This window comes from Oryctolagus cuniculus, chromosome 9 (genome assembly GCF_964237555.1).
Source record: "Oryctolagus cuniculus chromosome 9, mOryCun1.1, whole genome shotgun sequence".
Lineage (NCBI taxonomy): Eukaryota > Metazoa > Chordata > Mammalia > Lagomorpha > Leporidae > Oryctolagus > Oryctolagus cuniculus.
In genome coordinates, this window is record NC_091440.1 from 118403484 (window position 1) to 118424986 (window position 21503).

At 37.8% G+C, this 21503-nt stretch overlaps 2 protein-coding genes across 6 annotated transcripts in view; both read left to right on the forward strand.

The window, feature by feature from the left end:
* The window catches only part of PDE3A (phosphodiesterase 3A), a 335640-nt gene extending 318792 nt beyond the window's left edge, over positions 1–16848 (forward strand). For all 3 annotated transcript variants that reach the window (XM_008259572.4, XM_051850837.2, XM_070049451.1), the window contains exon 16: positions 8793–16848. In XM_008259572.4, coding sequence (XP_008257794.2) covers positions 8793–9034 — 242 coding nt within the window. In that variant the 3' untranslated portion in view covers positions 9035–16848. The remainder of the gene's footprint in view (positions 1–8792) is intronic.
* A 1653-nt stretch (positions 16849–18501) lies between these two features.
* The window catches only part of SLCO1C1 (solute carrier organic anion transporter family member 1C1), a 54282-nt gene continuing 51280 nt past the window's right edge, over positions 18502–21503 (forward strand). For all 3 annotated transcript variants that reach the window (XM_070049452.1, XM_070049453.1, XM_070049454.1), the window contains exon 1: positions 18502–19350. The gene's annotated coding sequence lies outside the window, so the exon portion shown is untranslated. The remainder of the gene's footprint in view (positions 19351–21503) is intronic.

A 21503-nucleotide genomic window follows, 5' to 3' on the forward strand; every position in this document is an offset into this window, starting at 1 on the left:
CAGCTAGTCTGTATCTTTTAACTGGAGAGTTGAGGCCATTACATTCAAGGTGAGTATTGATAAGTGATAACTTGGCCCTGCTATTTTCCATAAATATTTCTATTGTTTACATTGAATTTCCTTTGTTCTTTTAGTGGGATATTTTCTGCCTTCAATTTATTCATAATGATGACCATGTTTCTTTGTCTATGTGTGTAGCACATCCTTAAGCATCTTTATAAGATTGGACAAGTGGTTGACAAATTCTTTCAATTCTGTTGGTTATGAAAGATCTTCATTTCACCTTCAATTCCTAAATGAGAGCTTTGCAGGGTACAGTATTCTGGGTTGACAGTTTTTTTCTCTTAAGACTTCGACTATGTCTCACATTCCTCTCCTAGCCTGTAGAGTTTCTGCTGAGAAGTCAGCTAATTGAAGATCCTCTGAAAGTAATTGGCAGATTTCTCTCCTGCACATTTTAGAATCTTTTCTGTTTTACTGTGGAGAGTTTGACCACAATGTGCTGTGGTGAAGATTTTTTCTGGTCATGTCTGTTAGGAGCTCTATGTGCTTTCTGTACTTGAGTGTCTCTTTGTTTCTCCAGATTGGGAAGGCTTTCTTAATTATTTCACAAAAAGGGCTTTATAATCCATCCTCTCTTTCCACACCTTCAAGAATTCCTAAGCCCCATATGTTGGGTCATTTGATATTATCCCACACATCTCCAACACTGTTTTGTAGTTTTCATATTTCTTTTTTTTTTGTCTGACTGTAAAATTTCCAGAGATTTGTCTTCTAACTTATATATTCTTTCTTCTGCCTTACTGAGTCTGTTGTTAAGGCTTTCCACAGCATTTTTTATTTCATCTATTGAGTTCTTCATTTCTAATATTTTGTTTTGATTTCTTTTTAAAATCTCAATTTCATGAGAAAATTTTTCATTCATGTCATGGTCAGATTTTTTTAGTTCGTGAATTTGCATCTAATTACTTTTAAGTAATCCTATGATTGATTTTATGATTTAATTTTTAAATTCAATTTCTGGCATTTCTTCAGTTTCTTCATCTTCGCATTCCACTATTGAAGTGGAACATTATGGTGTTCTTTTGGGGGAATTCTTGTTGTCTTCTGTTTTCTTGTTTCTTGAATTGCTGCATTTATTTTTTAGGCATTTGTGGAGATACTTTTTGAGTTTGTTTTTTCCTGTGATTGCTTTTATCTTTGGGCTATGCCCCTTTGACTTGGTGGAGTGTCCACTATTTTGATGAATACCCAGAGGCGTGTGCTGGCTGTGCTCAGGGTTTCTATTCAGTGCTCTAAGGTGAGGGGAATGTACAGGTAACATTGTAAATCTCTTTTTTTTTATCAAAGGGGAAGTATGTTTTGCTCTGTTGTAGTCTCATGCTCAACTCCTCTTCTCAAAGGAGATCAATGTGTGGGTGCTAGCCCCCGTGCATGCAATATTCATCCATGCTGCTACAAGAACAACTCAAAGCATCCCACAGCTATGACTCTCATCTGGGAGTCAGGAAGCCCCGTGTGTGGAGCCCCCCACAGTGAATGCCCAAAATCCCAGCCACACCCTGTGCCCTCCCATGCAGCATAGTGTTTTCACAGTCCCTGCACACAAGGCTCCCATGGTCACAAGCCCCCAGTCCTTTGTCAGTTCTCCCATCCAGACTCAGGTATCTCCTCTCAGCTAGTTGCTGGGTGCATGGACATGCGCTGGTGTAGCTGCTGTGTATGTCTAAAATGGCACCGGCTCTCTCAGCTAGATACAGGATGCAAGTGCCAAGTGGTTGGAGACAGAGAAATGTACCCCAGCTTTTATTCTCTAGGTTGGTTAAGTACAGTGTTCCCCACAGGGCTCCAAGCTGGACTTATGCCAGAGTCTTTCCACAGCTTTATCTTTGGACTGCTGCAGTCTGGTCTCATCTGAGTCTCCAAAGCTGGTGCTGGGGGTCTCAGCTGCTCAAATCCTGAGTTGTGAATGTGCACACCCTCCATGTAGATCTGGTGTCCCTCTAACTTGTATGGAGTTTCTTCTGCTATTTTTTTCCCTGACTCTTCCCTGAGATTATTCTATACCACTAATCCTTTGTTAAGTCCTGTTAGTTCTACCTTCTATTTACCAGCTTATCTCCAATTCCATTACCCTGTCCTAACCCAAGCCAGCATCATCATACAGTACACTCCCTAAAAGGTGATTTTCCTCTCTTTCTTCCGCCTTTTAAAGACTTTGTCAGTCTCAGGGTAGTTGTACCTGCTAGTTTACTCTGCCTTTCCAATAGTCAGAACTCCATTCTGTCAAGTGTTATATCTCTATCTATATGTCTGTCTATATCTAGTGAGTCACTCTAACCTAACACGGTGCTTAGTTCCAATCAGGTCTCAATAAATAGTCTAGGAATTAGAAGTCCTAAAAGTGAATTATGACATTCATTCAAATAGTCTTCTCTCTTGAAAGATATGAAGAAGGGCACTATGTAATGATTAAGGGACCAATTCAACAGGAAGATGTAACTATTATAAAATGTATGTGCCTAATTACTGGGCACCTGGCTATTTAAAAAACATATTAATGGATATAAAGGGAGAAATGGACTCCAATTTAATAGTAACAGGGGAGTTCAGAACCCCAATTTCATCAATGGACAGATAAACTAGACAGAAAATCAACAAAGAAACAACAGAGTTAATCGACACTATGGACCAAATAGACCTAGTGGAGATCTACAAAACTTTTCAACCCACAGTTTCAGAAAACACAATTTTCTCATCAGTGCATGGAACTTTCTCTAGGATAAGCCACATGCTAGGCCCTAAAGCAAGCCTCAGCAAATTCAAAAATATCAAAATCATACTGTGCATCTTCTCTGACCACAGAAGAATGAAGCTGGAAATCAACAACTCAAGAATCTCTAATGCCAGCGCTGTGGCTCAATAGGCTAATCCTCCGCCTTGCGGCACCAGCACACCAGGTTCTAGTCCCAGTTGGGGCGCTGGATTTTGTCCTGGTTGCTCCTCTTCCAGGCCAGCTCTCTGCTGTGGCCAGGGAGTGCAGTGGAGGAAGGCCCAAGTGCTTGGGCCCTGCACCCCATGGGAGACCAGGGTAAGTACCTGGCTCCTGCCATCAGATCATCGTGGTGTGCCGACCGCAGCACACCAGGTGCGGCAGCCATTGGAGGGTGAACCAGGGGCAAAAGGAAGACCTTTCTCTCTGTCTCTCTCTCACTGTCCACTCTGCCTGTCAAAAAAATAAAATAAAATAAAAAATAAAAAATTTATATAAAAAAAGAATCTGTAGATCACATGCAAACACATGGAGACTGAACAACATGCTGCTGAATGAACAGTGGGTCATAGAAGAAATCAAAAGAGAAATAAAAATATTTCTGGAAATAAATGAGGACAACAATGCATCATATCAAAACTTATGGGTTACAGAAAATGCAGTATTAAAAGGGAAGTTTATAGCATTTGATGCCTACATGAAGAAATTGGAAATGTACCAAATAAATGAGCTATCAATGCATGTCAAGTACCTAGAAAAACAACAGCAAACCAAACCCAAACCTATTAGGAGAAAAAAAGTAATTAATTTATAGAAGAAATAAAATTAAAAACAAAAGTTCAGTGAAACAAAGAGTGGGTTTTTTGAAAAAACAAACAAAATTGGTATACCGTGGGCCCAACTAACCAAGAAAAGAGGGAGAAGACCCAAATCAATAAAATTAGAGATGAAAAAGGAAATATATCAATTAATACCACAGAAATTAAAAGAATCATCAGGAATTACTACAAAGTGCTATATTTCAACATTTTGGGAAAACTAGAAGAAATGGTTAGATTCCTGGACACGTACAACCTACCTAAATTGGGTGATGAAGATAGAAAACCTAAATAGACCAATAACCAAGAAGGAAATTGAATCAGTAATAAAGACCCTCCCAAACAAAGAAAACCCAAGACCAGATGGCATTACTGCTAAATTCTATCAGACATTTAAAGATGAACTAATAAATTCTTCTGAAGCTGTTCAAAACAGTTAAAAGGGAGAGAATCTCCCCAGATTCCTTCTATGAAGACTGTATCACCTTAATTCCTAAACCAGAAAAAGATAAAGACAAAATAGCAAAAGAGAATTATAGACCAGTATCCCTGATGAACATAGATGCAAAAATCCACAGCAAAATATTAGCTAATTGAATCCAACAACACATCAGAAAGATCATTTACCAAGACCAAGAGGGATTTATCCCTAGTATGCAAGGATGGTTCAACATTTGCAAGTCATTTGCAAAACATTAACAAACTGAAGAACAAAATCAACATGGTAATCTCAACAGATGCAGAGAAAGCATTTGATAAAATGCAACACCCTTTCGTGATGAAAACCTTAAGCAAATTGGGTATAGAACACAGTCAAGTTAATTTATGACAAACCCGAAGCCAGCACCCCATTCAATGGAGAAAAACTGGAAGCATTCCCCTTAAGATCTGGAACCAGACAAGGATGCCCACTCTAATCATTGCTATTTAATGTAGTCCTGGAAATTTTAGCCAGAGCCATTAGGCAAGACAAAGAAGTCAGGGTGATAGCAATTGGAAAGGAGGAAATCAAATTATCCCTATTTGCAGATGACACAATTCTACGTACAGGGGATCCAAAAGACTCCACTGAGAGACTACTGGAACTAATAAAAGAGTTTGATAAAGTGGCAGGATATAAAATCAACATGGAAAAATCAATAGCCTTCATATACACAGACAATGGAAGTTTGAGAAGTATCTTTTTAAGATCAGTCCAAATCACAATAGTTCCAAAAAGAATAAAATACCTTGGAATATATTTTTTAAATTTTTTATTTATTTATTTGATAGAGTTACAGAGAGAGGGTGAGAGACAGAGTAAGGTCTTCCATCAGCTGGTTCATGCCCCAATAGCAGCGTTGGCTGGAGTTGGGCCAGTCTGAAGCCAGGAGCCAGGAGGTTCTTCTGGGTCTCCCATGAAGGTGTAGGGGGCTAGAACGTGGGCCATCTTCTGCTATCCCAGGCCATAGCAGAGAGCTGGATCAAAGATCAAAGGAGGAGAAGCCAGGACATGAACTAGTATGCATATGTGGTGCTGGTACTTCATGCAGAGTCTTAGGCAACTATACCACAGATTCAGCCCCACCTTGGAATAAATTTAACCAGGAATATCAAAGATATTTAGTATGAAAATTACAAAACACTGAAGAAAGAAACAGAAGAAGACTTTAAAAATGTAAAAAATCTTCCATGTTCATGGATTGGAAGAGTCAGTATCATCAAAATGTCCATACTACCAAAAGCAATTTACAGATAAACTGTGCTCCCAGCAAAAATACCAATGACATTTGTACAGACTAGAAAAAATAATGCTAATATTCATATGGAAATACAAGATACCCTAAATAACTAAAACAATCTCATATGACAAAAAATAAAGCCAGAGGCTTCACAATACCTGATTTCAATACATATTACAGGGCAATGGTAATCAAAACAGACTGGTACGGGCCAAAAAACAGACTTGTAGACCAATGGAACAGAACAGAAACTCCAGAAATCAATCCAGGTATCTACAACCAACTTATATTTGGCAAAGGAACTAAAATCAATCCTTGGGTCATGGACAGTCTCTTTAACAAATGATGCCAGGAAAACTGGATCTCCACTTGCTGAAGTGTGAAACTAGACCCATATTTTACACCTTAAACAAAAGTCTACTCAAAATTCATTAAAAACTTAAATCTATGACCCAATACCATCAAGTTATTAAAGAAGATTGGGGAATCTATGCAGGACATTGGCAGGCAAAGAGTTCTTGTGAAACACCCCAGAGACACAGGCAATCAAAGCCAAAATTGGCAAATGGGATTACATCAAATTCAGAAGCTTCTGCACTACAACAGAACACTCAGCAAAGTGAAGAGGCAACCAACAGAATGGGAGAAATTATTTGCAAATTATGCAACTGATAAAGGCTTAACATCCAGATTCTATAAAGAGGTCAAGAAACTTAACAACAACAAAACAAACAATACAGTTATAAAAATGGACAGAGGAGTTGAACAGGCATTTTTCAAGAGAGGAAATCCAAACGGCCAACAGACTCATGAAAAAATGCTCAGGATTGCTAGCCATCAGGAAAATGCAAATCAAAACCAAGGTGAGTTTTCACCTCACTCCAATTAGAATGGCTCTCATATATAAATCAGCAAATGACAGGTATTGGCGAGGACATGGGAGAAAAGGTCCCTGGTGTACTGCTGGTGGGAATGTAAACTGTTGCAGCCATGTGGAAGACAGTATGGTGGAGATACCTCAGGAATCTGAATATAAACCTACCATATGATCCATCCACCCCACTCCTGGGAATTTACCCAAACCAAAAGATATCATTATATGAAAGACTTTTCTTTACCCCCATGGTCATTGAAGCACAATTCACATTAGCTAAGACATGGAATCAACCCAGATGTATATCATCTGTTGACTGGATAAAGAAATTATGGAATACTACTCAGCTGTAAAAAAGAAATGAAATTTTGTCTTTTGTGACAAGATGTGTGCAACTGGAACCTATTATACTTAGTGAAATAAACAGTCCTAAAAAGATGGATATATATCATATGTTTTCCCTGATCTGGGGCAACTAATAGAGTACCTGAAATGTAATGTATCAGAGTGAAATGGACATTTTGAGATTCAATGATTGGTTACAGCCCTTGTCTCTTCTGTAAAGGAACAATGTTTTTTATTTTTTCCTCTTCATACTATTTATTGAAATATTTTACTTTGTGTAGGATTAACTATATAATCATTAAGTAAACTGAAAGAAAATCTTTGTAAAAATTAAGAGTGGGAATGTGACAGGGAGGAGGAGGAAGGGTTAGAGTATGGACAGGAGGGAGGGTAGGAGGGGAAGTGCAACTATGTTCCTAAATCTGTATATATGAAATACATGAAACTTGCATAACTCAGTTTTTTAAAAAGAGAGAAAAAAAAACACTAAATTTCTTCTGTCACAATAGATTTTTGTTTCTCCAATCAAGAGATGTAAATCTATGAACATTCACTTTAATACTTCCATATCAAAAAGTTTAAATTGTTTTGTCACAAAAGTTTATTTATATGTTCAGTGCTTCTTTGCTGAGCCTTGACGTGGATAAGATCTGTACAGGGCTGTCCAAGGCTCTCTCGAAGAGCCTATAGGCTAGAAGAGAATGGAATCCCTACAACACACAAGAACAAGAGATGTTCCTTCGTTAAAGGAGGTTCATTATTTAAGATGTTATGTTTTGATACAAGTGACACAATTCCAGTTGAGTAAGTACATAAAAAAGGGAAGGTTTATTATTTGTGTAAATGATGTAGGTTAATATCAGTGCTTACTTTCTCTTAATTTTGTCTCCACCTTACCTGTAATGTAGCCTATGTTTTTTTAACCTTGCTTTATTCTGAAGTTGAAACTGTAGCCAGCTCTAAATTGGGTTTGTTCCAGATACTTGACAAAGGAGAACAGATCCCCAATTCCCACCTCAAAACCCCACATTCATTCTGTGTCACTGGGGAAAATCCCAGGGAAGGACTTTGGCTGGCTTGAGTCACATACCTACCTATCAGTGACAGCTTTTATTGTCGGGATGCAGGTCGGGAGATACCACATAGTGGAAGAAGAGGAGGAGAGTTCCCCAAATAATTCTGAATGCACAGTTACAAGAAGAAGTGAGAATGACAGTGAGAAGAAGGGGATGAAGGGGAGATACTAGTTACAATAAATACTCTGTGAGGTATAGATGGAGTTGCATGAGCATTGAGCAGTGAGAGAGTGTTTATTTCTTAGAAGAGGAATTCAGTGAAATGGGACAGGGTCTTACAACGCTGAATGCATATGAACTTTCAGTGACGGAGAACATTGCAGAAGGAGAGCAGCAGCAGCTTGAGAGGAGAAGACACAGTGTCTCTGGAGAACAGCAGGCAAGCAGAGAGAACAGCCAGGCTGCAGAAACAGGAGTGCAGAAGTGGACTTCTGCCAGCTTCTGTGAGGACTTGGAATTTGAAATGCATTTTTTAGTTTCCACAAAGCAGACAAGTAGCATCCAAACTGTCTTTAAAGAAACTATTCTTGGGGCTGGTTCAGGCATCCCATGGGGACATGAATTCAAGTCCCAGCTGCTCCATGTACAATCCTGCTCCCTCCTAATGCACCTAGGATGGAAACAGAGCTTGGCCCAAGTGCGTGGGCCCCTGCACACACATGAAAGACCCAGAAGAAGTTCCTGGTGCCTGGCAGTGGATTGACCCCTCTGGCCATTGAAGCCGTTTGGGGAGTGAGCCAGTGGATAAAAAACACATACTCTCTCTCTCCCCTCTCCCCACACTTGGTAGCTTTGCCTTTCAAATAAAATAAACAAATTTTTAAAATAAAACAAAACAATATTTTTAGAAAAGAAATTAGTCTTGCACCCTCTTGTGAGTTGAGCTGTTTGACAAAGCAAGGCATAGCATGAAGTTATTCTAGTTGTCCATGTGAAGTCTTGAGAACCCAATTGTAGTGGAAGTAAAATCAGGACACAAAAGAGCCTTGTGCGGACATTACCAAATATCAAATGCTGTCCACAGTTATTTCTCAGTGATATTTTCATGTTTTTCATCTTTCCTTGCTCTTGAAAACTGCTTGATTACAAAATGCAAATCGGGTGATAGGTTACATGGATCCACTTGGCACTTAATTCCTATCAGTACACAGATAAGTAGTCTAACTGTGTGGGTTTCTTTTTAAGGAAAGAAAGCTTTCAAAAGGAGGAAAATCTACTGCCAAATAACTCAGCACCTCCTGCAGAACCACAAGATGTGGAAGAAAGTCATCGAGGATGAGCAGCGGTTGACAGGCATAGAAGATCAGTCCGTAGAGCAGACCCCTCCACAGCAGTCCTCAGAAAAGATCCAGGCCATCGAGGAAGAAGAGGAGGAGAAAGGGAAGCCGAGAGCTGAGGAGATCCCAACCCCACAATCCAACCAGTGACAATGGATAGATGAGCCGTGTTTCCAAACACACTGACTTGCCGCAGACTCTCTTCAAGCCAGCACAACTCTTAGACACAACACTGTAGAGGAATGAGAAGATGGGCAAACGCCTGTTCCATTTGGGGACTCTTCACATTTTCTGTGTTATTTTTACGGTGAGGTACATTGTTTAAAACTCTTGCTCAAAGAAGCTTTCACATTGCAACACCAGCTTCTAAGGATATTTTTTAAGAAGGAAATATATCCACGTGTCTGTGTGTACATAAGCTCCCACGTAGATACACACAAATTCATATGTGTGCACACATACACACACGCAGCACACACACACCACACTGAAAGCCAGGATTACTGGCTCCACACATAGTAATGTTCATATTTATATAGTGGTCACTGTGATATAATAGTTCGTAAAAGAAAACCAGTCATGAAGGAAATGGTGCAACTTAGCAAGGGAACAGGACAGCCAGTGTTGGTTACCCACTAAGCATCTTCAGCTCTTAGCACTGAGGGCTGAAAGTTCTAGAGCATTATTTGAGTTGGGGTACATCCTGCCAACAGAGTGTGTGTGTGTGTGTGTGCGTGCGTGTGTGTGCATGCACATGTGCACAAATGTAGGAGAGATTGTTAGTGTTTCAGTAGTTCATAGAGTAGCTGCAGCAGTCGACTCAGTACCACATGAACAAATAGAAGGGTGTTCCCTCTGAGAGGTCTTTCGGAGACATCCATCCAAATGCCCTCCTTGAGTTTCAATAAAGGTCCCGTTGCTGATGGAGTGTGTTTGCAGGCCTTGCAATTGGTACTACTGCTGTCTACCACTTGCAGGCACTCTGTCACCAGCCTCATATCGGAACATTTGAGGCACTGTCCAGTGGACCTCAGAGAAATGCTCCTATGAAGGGAATGGGTATTCTATATTCATAGACACCTAGGGAGGACCTGGAGTCAGGTCTTTTAACACAATTAAAATTCTACAAAGGATGCTAGAGAAAGCCTGGGAAATGACACTTCGTAGAGATCTCTTGTATCATCTTCATTTGCTGCAAAAGGCATGGTAGACGAAGAAAACAGGTAACGGGAAACCCACTTTGGGTTATGTAGAGAGATGAAGGAGAAAGTTTCAATCAAGGGTTTCTATGGTGATGGAAAGAAAGCCCGGTCATGGATACCTGATGGAGATTGGCTTTGGGTATGGAGATCCCAGTGATGACCCCTGTTTTAGTCCCTGTGCTGTGTGATGAAGTGGTCTCTGTCTGCAGACTGGCCCATTTTCATACGTTTGACAGGGAAGGTTAGAAAGGGATTGTGTAGGGATAGGGCTGTTGATGAAAGCCTTTTTTTTTTTTTTTGGTTTGTTTGTTATCTACACTTGTTTATGCTGTGAGCCAAACCTCTATTTAAAAAGTTGATATTCACTTTCAATATTTTATTTCATATTATTATATATGTCTTGAATAGTACCTTGATGTAAATATAAAGATTTTTTTTCTGTAGATAGCAATTCTTTTTTTTTTAAAGGCGGGAGGGAAACATTTTTATAAAGTTATATTTTAATCACCATTTTTATACTTTGTAGCTGTCTCCAAGCCCATTAAGAAAGCAATGATTCATTTGCATGGAGGTCTATGGACAGCCACTCATCTACCTATTCCAATGTAATGGATAATTTGATAGTTTTTTTGCCAATGTAATGAGAATGCTGCAAAGAATATTGTTTTTGTACCCACTAATATCTTCTGCTAACTCAATGAATTCTGGGTCCATGAGTCCAAGGTGAAAGACTTTTTTAACCAACACCAAATTTTTATGGTTGGTGTCTATTTCTTTTCAACATTTTTTTCCTTGTTCTAACTCTTCCTGTGATCCTATATACTCATCATCCAAACAAGGAAATCTTGGTTGAGATTTGTGCTTTCACTTCCTCTGAAGTCATAGAAAGGAGAGCTTACCTTAAAAGTACCTTTGTTAACTCGTGAATGGATATTGTATTCTTCTTGTTGGAAGTGTGATTTTTATAGTAATCCATGAAAGTTGCCAAATAAGGTGAAGACGATGCATTAAAAAATTAACATGGTTTCAAGACAGATTTTTCAGTAAGTGGGAAAATATAGTGGATCAAATAAATGCAGACTCTACCTAAATAATTAGAAATTTTTTCAGTGTATTTCTGAGTTAACACCAGGTCTTCATTATTGAGGATTTACTTTGTTGTTTCTGTTTTCTTGGTACTGTCTATGTGTCTGCATGTTTGCAAAAATTGCTGTGAGTCAAATACATTTCTCCAGTGAATTTAACTGTTCTCTTTCCTTTGTGAAGAAGAGAGGAAAAAAAAAAAAAACCATTTGTACTCACATACCTCTTGCATCTAATTACTTAACAAAACTGATCTTGCCCTATGCATCTCTAAACAGAAATTGAGGGACAAGCTAGGTGTGATGGGAGTAGAATTGGCAGGACCAATGTGGAATCATAACCACATATTGGCTGTATTGTTAAAGCTGCATGGCCCATGTAGGGAGCAGCCTGGTGTCACAGTGGAAGTCCCAGAAAACTGCCTGATTTTGTTTCTTTTGTTTTAAAGAACATGAAATAGTAGGCCAAAGCCATTGGAACCTCTTTATCCCAGAACTGTGTTTATTAAACCAAGCTGATTGTAATTTCTTCTTCAAAAGTAGATTACTATTATATTAAAGCTAGAAGTTATTTGACAATTTGAGAGAGATGGAGATCCACTGAGTGTATGACTTTGATACACACCCAGTATATCTCAAGGGATGCCTAGGGACATAAGAAGTATTTAATACTAGTGATGTTTCCCCATCTTCTTTGGTGACAGCAATATTACTGTGTTCACTTCCAACTCCAAAGCTTATTTCCTGTGGTGCCAATGTGTTTGTTGGAATTTACTACATTTTTATATGAGCCTACTTACAGGTGCCATTAGATAAACTCAGGTCTTTTAAATGAAGGAGTTTCTAGCCCACTTATGGAAGAGTATACTTGTATAGAAAATCATAAAATTAATGGTAAGAAAGGTTGGAACTGGTTAGCTGGAAGCTATGGTCCTCTCTGTTAAGTGAAAGACCAGCTATGTTCTGAGTGTCATTGGTATCATTTTCAGCATACTTATAGAATGTCTTTTCTGTGATCTCTCTACTCTCATGTTTAGAATGTTTCTTCCTTGATGAAAACACTACTTTTGCTTTTTTTTCTGAACTATAAAATTATTTTTTGTCATTTATATAAGACCTGGTTTTGCTCTTAGCAAAAGAAGGAGGCAGTAGCACGGTCCAGATACATCTATGTTGGTCTTCATCTGACAAGTGAAGGTATTCTTCATAGTATGTTTAAGAGTATCCACAAAACAGAATGCCAACTTCTGTCTGTTGAATTCCAGAACAAATCCTACCTATTGCAATTCTGGTAACATTAAGGAGAAGAAATTAAATGTCCTGAAGACTGTTCATATTAGATGTATGTAGGCTGTTGATTTGCCATTTCCTTATGCCCCCTTCCTGTCTTTCCCAGAGAACTTTCTTTGATGGTAAAAGCTGTGCAAAAGACATGAGACTCAGGCCTATTCTTTGTTTAAATGATGGAAAAATATAAATTATTTTCTAAGTAATAAAAATATGAAAATTATCATCATAAATAAAGTCTAAAGTTTGAAATGACTGCTTTATGAAAGTGAAATATTTGTGTGAATAATTCCCAACTGATGAGAAGCAAATAATCCAAAATCATTTATATTCTACTTTGGAAATATTCTTGGTGCTTCCATATCAGTGTAGGGAACCTCTCCCCATCCTCAACAAAATGTGTACCATATTAATGAAAACTGCAGTAAGTGTTTTATTGTCCTCCTCTTCCATCCTAACCCGGATTCACATTTAATGCCTTTCCACACTGATACACCATTTGCAAATGAACTGCCTTTCCAAACTGGAGGAAGACTCCCGTAAAATAGAGTTCTGTGAACTTTCATAATCTAGAGTAAATCAATATCCTCCTTATCCTAAAAACTGTCAGTAGTATTTGTGGAAAATTCCAGTAGGTTTTCACATTTTACTAGCTCAACTTCAAATAGTTGAGAGCTTTAATGTCTATGTACTTTGAAACCAAACTGAATTTTTTTCATTCATCTCTCTTAGCAAGCAAGAAAACATTTTATGATCACTGTCTGAGTCATTTATTCATCTTGTGACATCCCTGTGCAATAAAGTATGAATTTGCTGATACTGTCCATTTTTAAAGTCTGTTTATGCAAATTCAACTTGAAGATTAAGCAGCCAATTATCCACTTTAAGTAAAGAACATTCCAAAATTAAATTATTCTGAGAAGTCCTAATCAATAAGAAATATGCTAGTTTCAGATCTTATATCCTATTTTTTGTTCCTCTAGAAAATATTCAGATTCTTATTGGAATTTTAGTTGGGGAAGAGGTAAACTATATACATCAAGTTTACTATAACTAAACTATAATTTAGATAAATTGAGATATGTATAAATCTTTGTATGTATCAAACCAATGAATGGTTGTCAGAGACTGAGAACTTATTTTTTTCTGTCTATATTATTAACTACAGATGTTAGGCAATTTGTGCTATTGCCCAACACACTGCATTGATTAAAACAATGTTGTTTTTATCTTCTTGCCTAATGGTGCTTTTTACCCTACCTGAATTGATCTTTTTGTTCACCCAGCTTATTATTCTGACAGCAGGTTAACAATGATGACAAAAATAATTGAGTGTATTTTTTTTTTGCTTACTATATTTAAAGACATAAAACTGAGAATTAAGCCTTTATGTCCTTGGTGGAACTCAGTGTCCATCTGCTGATTCAAAGTACTGATCCACTGAAAGTTATTTTCATGTAGATCTCAATCTACTATAAGTTATTTTCACACAAGTGAGGCTGTAGACTATATGGAATTTTGAATATAGGTAAAAAATAATAATGGCTCTTGGTATTTGCTTAAGGCTCTAAAAACAATATGGATTTCCTGTCTAAATGCAGCTGTTTCTTCTCCATGTCATGTTTTTAAGGTTGATTACTTTCATAGGCTTTGGGATCCTTGGAATTCTGTTTCTCAGAAGAGTTGGGATGCACAGAAGAAAAGCCACACCTCCTTATAGGTCAGAAATGTTGAATGTGACCATGTTGAGACGGGTTTCCCAGTTGTTTCAGACCAAAAAATCTTTAATCATGTGAATAAATCTATCAAGATGCTTTAAAAAGTAGTTTTAAATCATTATCTATTAGTAATATTGATGCTATTTAAATTAGATTTATTTTCCTGAACTAACACTATTTTAAAAATTTTTCCATTATTCAGTTAAATTGAAGCTCATAAAATAACGTTCCTTCATGCTGGGGTGCTGAATATTTTGACATGATCAGAAACAGTGTCACATAACAGAAAATGGAATTTATTTTCCTGAGATCCTTATGTCTCGTGGGGAAAAGATGTTTTTGGAATAAATGCATATGATCAAAAAATAAATTTATTCTCCAAAATTGACCTTAGATATTCAGATTTTAACCTGAGCTCTTCTGAGTGATTTCTAAACAAAATAATATACTATCTTGTAATTTATTATAGTTTCGGTCAAAAAACAAATAATCTGTTAATGTGAATTTTATTTTGCTAAATTCAAACACAATTAAAAATCCAAATACTCACCGCTAAGGAAAATTTAACTGTATTAATCTTGACTTTCACAGACCAAAGACTGACCAGTCAATAAACCACACCCACTGCAGTTCACCTGCCAGGCATGGTCAAATGGTAGGTGATCATTTGAAATTGATTCTTATAAATGTAGTAAAAAAGAGCTTTTTTGCTTTAACTAAATTTTCAATATCATTGAAAGTACCTACTTCATATGTAACCAAAACTATAGCAGGGAACTCTTTCTTTCCTCTTTCAGAAAGCCCAGAAAAAGAAAAAGTCAGACTCACAGCAGCAAAGTATGGCTCCTCTTCCCTTTGAATTGTCTAACTCAGTGTTAGGAAAGGGAAAGTAATCAACAATTCTCTCCTGTGAAGGAGAAAAAAATGCCTTGCCCTCCAATTTGTAGTTCACCATATTTAGTTTCTTTGTGAAGCCCGTGGTACTAAGAAGCAGAAAGAATAGAGCTGAGGTTTGGGAGTGAACACACAAGAAAACTCAAGGGACATCCAAAGACACCCCTCCATCTTTGGTGTAAGCCAATTGAGTTATTAGCTACTCAGGAGTAAAAATGGTCGGATTGGTCCATATTTCAACGCTGACTTCCTTTATTACCATGAACACTTATATATGTTTCTGAATGTGAATTAGCCCTTAGAGCTTGGAAAATGATGCTTGAATATTTGTTGAAGAAAGGATTTTTTTTGTTCTAGTAATTTCACTCCTGACATAATAGCAAAGTACTCAGATGTTTAATGTGAAATTAAAACTAATTGTTTAAAGATGTTCTCTTTGTGTATTCAGCTTGTTGACTGATAGAACTCCCCCAGTCACATCTCTTTTAAAAATTTGCAACTTATTACTTTTATGACTCCAAAAATCCACTTATCAGATATTTCATTTTAGCTATTTATAAGCATAATACTATAGTGTTACTATCTAAATAATAACCTAACATATCTATATATTACCTGTTAGTGGGGTTTTAATGGCTTGACTTTTAATATGCATTTGTTCATTAGTTTAAAAATCACTAATTTTTTTACACTCTGTAAAATATTTGCATGGGATTTTCAGCATATTTGTGTAACTGGTGTACTTTTTTCCTGAGTGTCAGTTTGTGTTATAATATAGTCTCACAGAAAAACTCATACCATTCTTGTTTCCATAAGGACAATTTGTTAGGTGACAAGCACTGGAAATAAATATCACTGATTCCACACATACTGATATTTCTTCCTAGAAAATTTTTGTCATGGAAATCACAAAATGAAAATTGGTGCTTTTATATATTCTGGAGCTCTCAATGCAAAATAATTAAATGAAATTCTCCTTGGCTTTCTGTAAAGATAACACCTGCAGCTGAGTGAACTTTAATCTGGATTCAGAATGTTTTTGACTTTCATTGGTTTGGTTAATTTGGTTCGGGTTCTGGTGTGAAAAATCTGTTCTAATTACTTATCGAGCAATTGTGTTGATCAATTAATTCCTTTTCCTGACAAGTTCTAATTATCATGTCCCAAATCTTTGAGTTTTTAGGATATTTGTAAACCACAGAGTATTGGATTATTTTGCTATTCCTAAAAAGCAATATATTCAAATAACTGCCAACCAAAGTGATACTGTTGGGGATTCCATTTGTATATGATGATTATTTATAATATAATTCTCACCACAGTCAACAAACCTGAATATGTTTATTACTAACTTTGCCAAATTTTCAACTTTTAGAAACACAAGAGTAAGTCATTGGACCTTAAATGATCATTTTGAAATCACAGAATTTTTGCCCTTCCACTTGTATCTTGCACTTAATATATGTAGCAATATTTACTGTCATCCCATCACAAATATTTAAGTGACTTAGTTAATGGCTGATGTTTTGTATAAAGTAGAATCTGTACAGAAAAATATATTAGATAAATTGTATTTATTTTTTATTATTTTTTAGCTTAGACACTATATTGATGCTCTCTTTTTGCCAGAATTACTGGAAGTGCCTCTTGGTTTTATATATATATAAATATATTAATATACCATAAATATATACTCAAAATTATTAAAGCTGTGTCATAGATGATCAATGTGGATGTTACAATGTGAAGATAATGTATAATATAAAAACAATTCTGTGGTATCATGTTTGATGTAGTTATTTGTACAACCCAAGTCTTCCAGTCTTCTGAAGGCATCTTTTCTCTCTCATATCCATCTTCAGTGACTTGGTAGTCAACACCTCAGTAATGAGATCCACTGGCCAATTTCCAAGGAACCCCTAGGAGCTTGTAATCCCACAGTAACAACTCTCTCCCCAATCAGTGGTGAATTCTTAAGATCATCATCATCTTCTACCACCAACCTGTATTGTTTCTCTAATCAAAGAGCATCAAAACCAAGGTGCCAAAACTTGGGCATTCACCTTCAGAGTTCTGTAACATACACAGTGCTGCCTTTTGTTTTATGAATCCAGTGCACATCATCCTCTACAGATTGCCAGTGGATGCCCAACACATGCAATATTTCATTGCACACACATGGAATTATTTTTGTTCTGCATGTTTGAAAAGCTTTAGAATTGTTTGAATGATTCAAAAACATTTTTTTTGAGATTCTTTGGGATTTTATTGTGTTGAAGCCACTCTTTTTTTTTCCATTTTATGATATAATGTGACAAGCAATTTAACCTAAATCCCTAGAATCTTCTGGAACAATTATATTAGCTATTAAGCAGTTAATTCATAACAATACAAAAGCAACAAAATCATAACTTTAGAGACAGGCATTTGATGTAGTGGTTGGGATGCTGACTGGGACACCTTCATCCTATGTTGAAATACTGGGACCGCTGCCCAGTCCAACTCCTGACTACCAGATTCTTGCTGGTGCACACCCTAGAGGCAGCAGTGACAGCCCAAGTGTTTGAATCCCTTCCATAGAGCTGGATTGGTGATTCATGATTCTGGATTCTCTTCCCTCCCCAAAGGTTGCTATGCGTATTTGGGGAGTGAAACAGCAGATGGTACTTCTCGTCTATCTCTGTCTCTTAAGTCAATCATAAAAATAAAACAGTAATACTTCCATCAGTGCATGGGCCTTCAGAGAGCCTAACAAGAATGTGATGGAAACTGATAAAACTGAATCTAAACTCTCTTAAAACTTTTTTAATGAACTCAAATGCAGTACTCGGAAACAAAAGCAAAATGTGAGTGTTGCCCAAAATTCCCAAGGAACTCTTTAATCTACAAGTATTGATTTCCCCATTACCTGTGAGATGAAATTTCAACTCCTAAACCTCATATTTTGAAAATGATTTTTCTTTTGTCATTTTTTGAAAGGCAAACAGAAGTAGATGTCCTACATGAGTATCAGGGACCCAACTACTTAAGCTGTCACCTGCTGCCATCCCATCACTTGTGCATTAGAGGAAGCTGGAATCAGGAGCAGAACCAGGTCTCAAACCTAGGTACTCTGATATGGGATGCAAGTATCCCAAATAGCGTCTTGATCACCGTGCCAAATGCCCGGCCCAGTCTCATATCTTTAAAGGTCCATTCAATCTGGCTCAGACTATCCATTTCTACAAGGAACCATCACTTAGTATTTGTTTCTTTTTCTTAGATGAACAGGTCATCACTTAGATTCTTTGTTTCTCTGGGTATATGTACACTCTCTATTTCTTAGTATGCATGTGTATACACACATGAACATACACATTCTTCCTCACACACATAGCACAGCAGGACAAGTTTGACTGTGTCTGCTTGAGTTTCAGATTTCACCCCTCTCCCAGGGCTTCCCTTGTACCATGATGCTGTGGTCCTCAGAGCAAAGGAGACAAAGTGGAGCAGCCTAGTCTGAACTGATTTGGTGTAAGGAAGAGATAAATGATGTGGTATTAAGAGTGATGATGGGTAAGTTCTAACAGAGCCTGAGATTCATGCTGGAGGAAGGGTGACTACAGCTGCTACCTGAATTAGGAAACCTCAGAGATCAGGTGAGTGTGGTATCGATCACACTAATCCACACTTCAGCCCTTTGAACCACATGGGTGGAGCTTGTGATATGATCGCAAAACCCTGTTTAATGCAATAAAAAAAGAAGAGTTCTTTGAAAATCTCCTTACTAGGGTAGATTAAACAACAGTCATGGGGTACTTGGTGTCCTGAACATTCTTTCTGATGCCATCCCTGGCATCGGGAAGAATCCCCAGACCCACCTGTACAGAGGTCTGTCAGTGTAATGTATTAGTGAGTTGCCAGTGTGCCTTGTGTCCTCTGTGCTCTGGGACCACACAGAACAGGGGAGGGAGCTGGGGAGTGTTGGCTTCCTACTTTGCAGTAAGCACTCAGAGGGGTAGAATAGCAGCTTGTCCTACAAACTAACTTAAAATGTTTGTGCAAAATGGAATTAGCCAACAAGTTGGTTTTGGTACAAAGAATTATGAATTCACAGCATATGAGGGGTCTTCAAAAAATTCATGGGAAATGTGTGTTATGGAACAATTATGCATGATGTTTCAAAACTGTTTGTGACTTTTTGAAATACCCTAATAGTGTCTGGCTTCTCCCTGACAGATGCGAGAGGTGAACACACAGAAGGCTGTTCTCTCATCTACAGGACTTTGACACTGATACGAATGGTATATGAGCTTTCCCTTTCTGCCAGAATACATTACCACACGCATGATGACTTGAACATAATGTGAATGCATTAGCTCTGTAGGTGAGAAGACCAGATGGGCTTGTCTGGGCTCTCTGCTTTGGGACTTTCACAGGACTGAATTCTAAGTGTTGGCCAGTCTGAACTCCAAAGACTTCAGGGTAGAATCTGCTTTCAGGATCATTCAGATTTTTACCAGGAATGCAGTTCAATGAAGTTATAGGACTGAGATTCCCTTTGTCTTGCTGGTTATCACCTAGAATCTCTCCCAAATCCTTCTGTAACTGTCTTTTTTCTAATTGTTAAAAATTTTTATTTATTTGAAAGGCAGATTTTCAGCAAGACAGTGACTGAAAAGGGAGAGAGAGAGAGAGACAGACAGACCTTCCATCCACTGGTTCATTCCCCAAATGCCCACAACAGCCATTGCTGGGCCAGGCCAAAGCCAGTAGCCAGAAACTCCACCTGGGTCTCTTATGTGGGTGGCACAGAGCCAAGTACTTGAGCCATCATCTCCTGCCCCCCAGAGTGCATATTAGCAGGAAGCTGACATCAGAAGCAGAGCAGGGACTCAAACCTAGGTGCTAGTGTAGGAGATGTAGGAATCCCAAGCTGCATCTGACTACCTTATTCTTGTCCCCCTCTCAGCCTTGTTAGGCCACCTGCGTTTTCCCCAGCTTTGCTCCTCACCTCCGAGTTTTCAAAGCATCAATGGCTCATGGGTTCTTTTCATGCTTTGAGGCTTTCCACCTTCCTCTTTGGAAGCATCTCTTGTCTCCAGTTGAAGAGAGTTCTCTGTTATTAAGGGCTCATGTGATTGTGGCCTGTATCCTTAGTCACATATGAAAAGTCTCTTATGAGACTTATGACTCTTATGTAATTTATTTATAGTCCCTGGGATTAGGGTGTAGAAATCTTTGACAGATCTAATTACATCTTCCACAAATAAAGAAAAGCATGAAGAAAACAATGAAGGTAATGAAGGTGCATGGACCACACACGTAAGCCACAAAGTAGAAGCTCCTTCCCATGATGAAATTGATGGTCCAAATGCAGAAGCCAATAATGGCAATGGGGAAATCAGCAAAGATCCCATCTTAAGAATGTTGGGTTACAGAGAACTGGGCTTGAGTCCCAGCTAAAATCCTGTGAGGCTGGAGTACAGTTTGATGGAGTGCATTGCAAGCTCTTAGCCATATACCCACTTATATTGCTGTTTGGATAGCCAGAATCAGGATACTTTAGGGTGGAACTAGATATTGTCCTATTTGGAATTATAGCTAGTAACCTATTTAAGTTGCTTCATATCTCAAACTTTTGATTCTGCTTATTTAGAAAAATAGTTTCTAAGAAAATAATACTTTCACAGGATGCACAATGGTTCCATTACCCTGGAATCACAATCATGTGGTCCTTTTGTTCTGTGTTACTACACCATCAGGAGAGGGTAGTTTCTGATACAAAATCTTGGCAAGAAATATTGTGTTTGGAACACAGAGAATTCTCTGAAGAAACTTTTAGTACCTTGATGTTTAATGGAAATTTTAGTGGGAAATTGGTGTCCTGTAAAAGCAGGACTGCTAAGGAACTTGACCTCATAGGAATGAAGGTTGAGGTCATCTCATCAGTAAAAAACCTCAACCAATTCAACTGCCGACTATGAGCAAAGAAAACATGGTATGGATAGTGGAAAATTAAAGTAATATTAATCAAAGGTAGCTTTGTGGCAAGTTATACAAATGAATTTATAATTTATATACTAACCCTTTTTATACATAATTTAATATTTTTATTTTATTTATTTGATGAAGATGAGAGAGAAGGAGAGAGATTTCCAATATAGTGGCTTACTTTTCAATACCCAAATGCCCTCAATATGGGGCTGGGTCAGGTCGAGGCCAGGTTTCTAACATAGATGATGTCAGGAACCTAGAGATTTGTGCCATTATCTTCTGAACTTCCATGGTACAAATTAGTGAGGAGCTAGAATCAGAAGCAGAGCCAAGACTTGAAGCCTGCAGCTCCAGAATGGGATACAGATGTCCCAAATGGCATCGTGCCCTAGCCAAATGTCTGGCCCCTATTAACACTTTTTAACTGTATAGCTAGCTAAGTATAATTGATTTAAATATC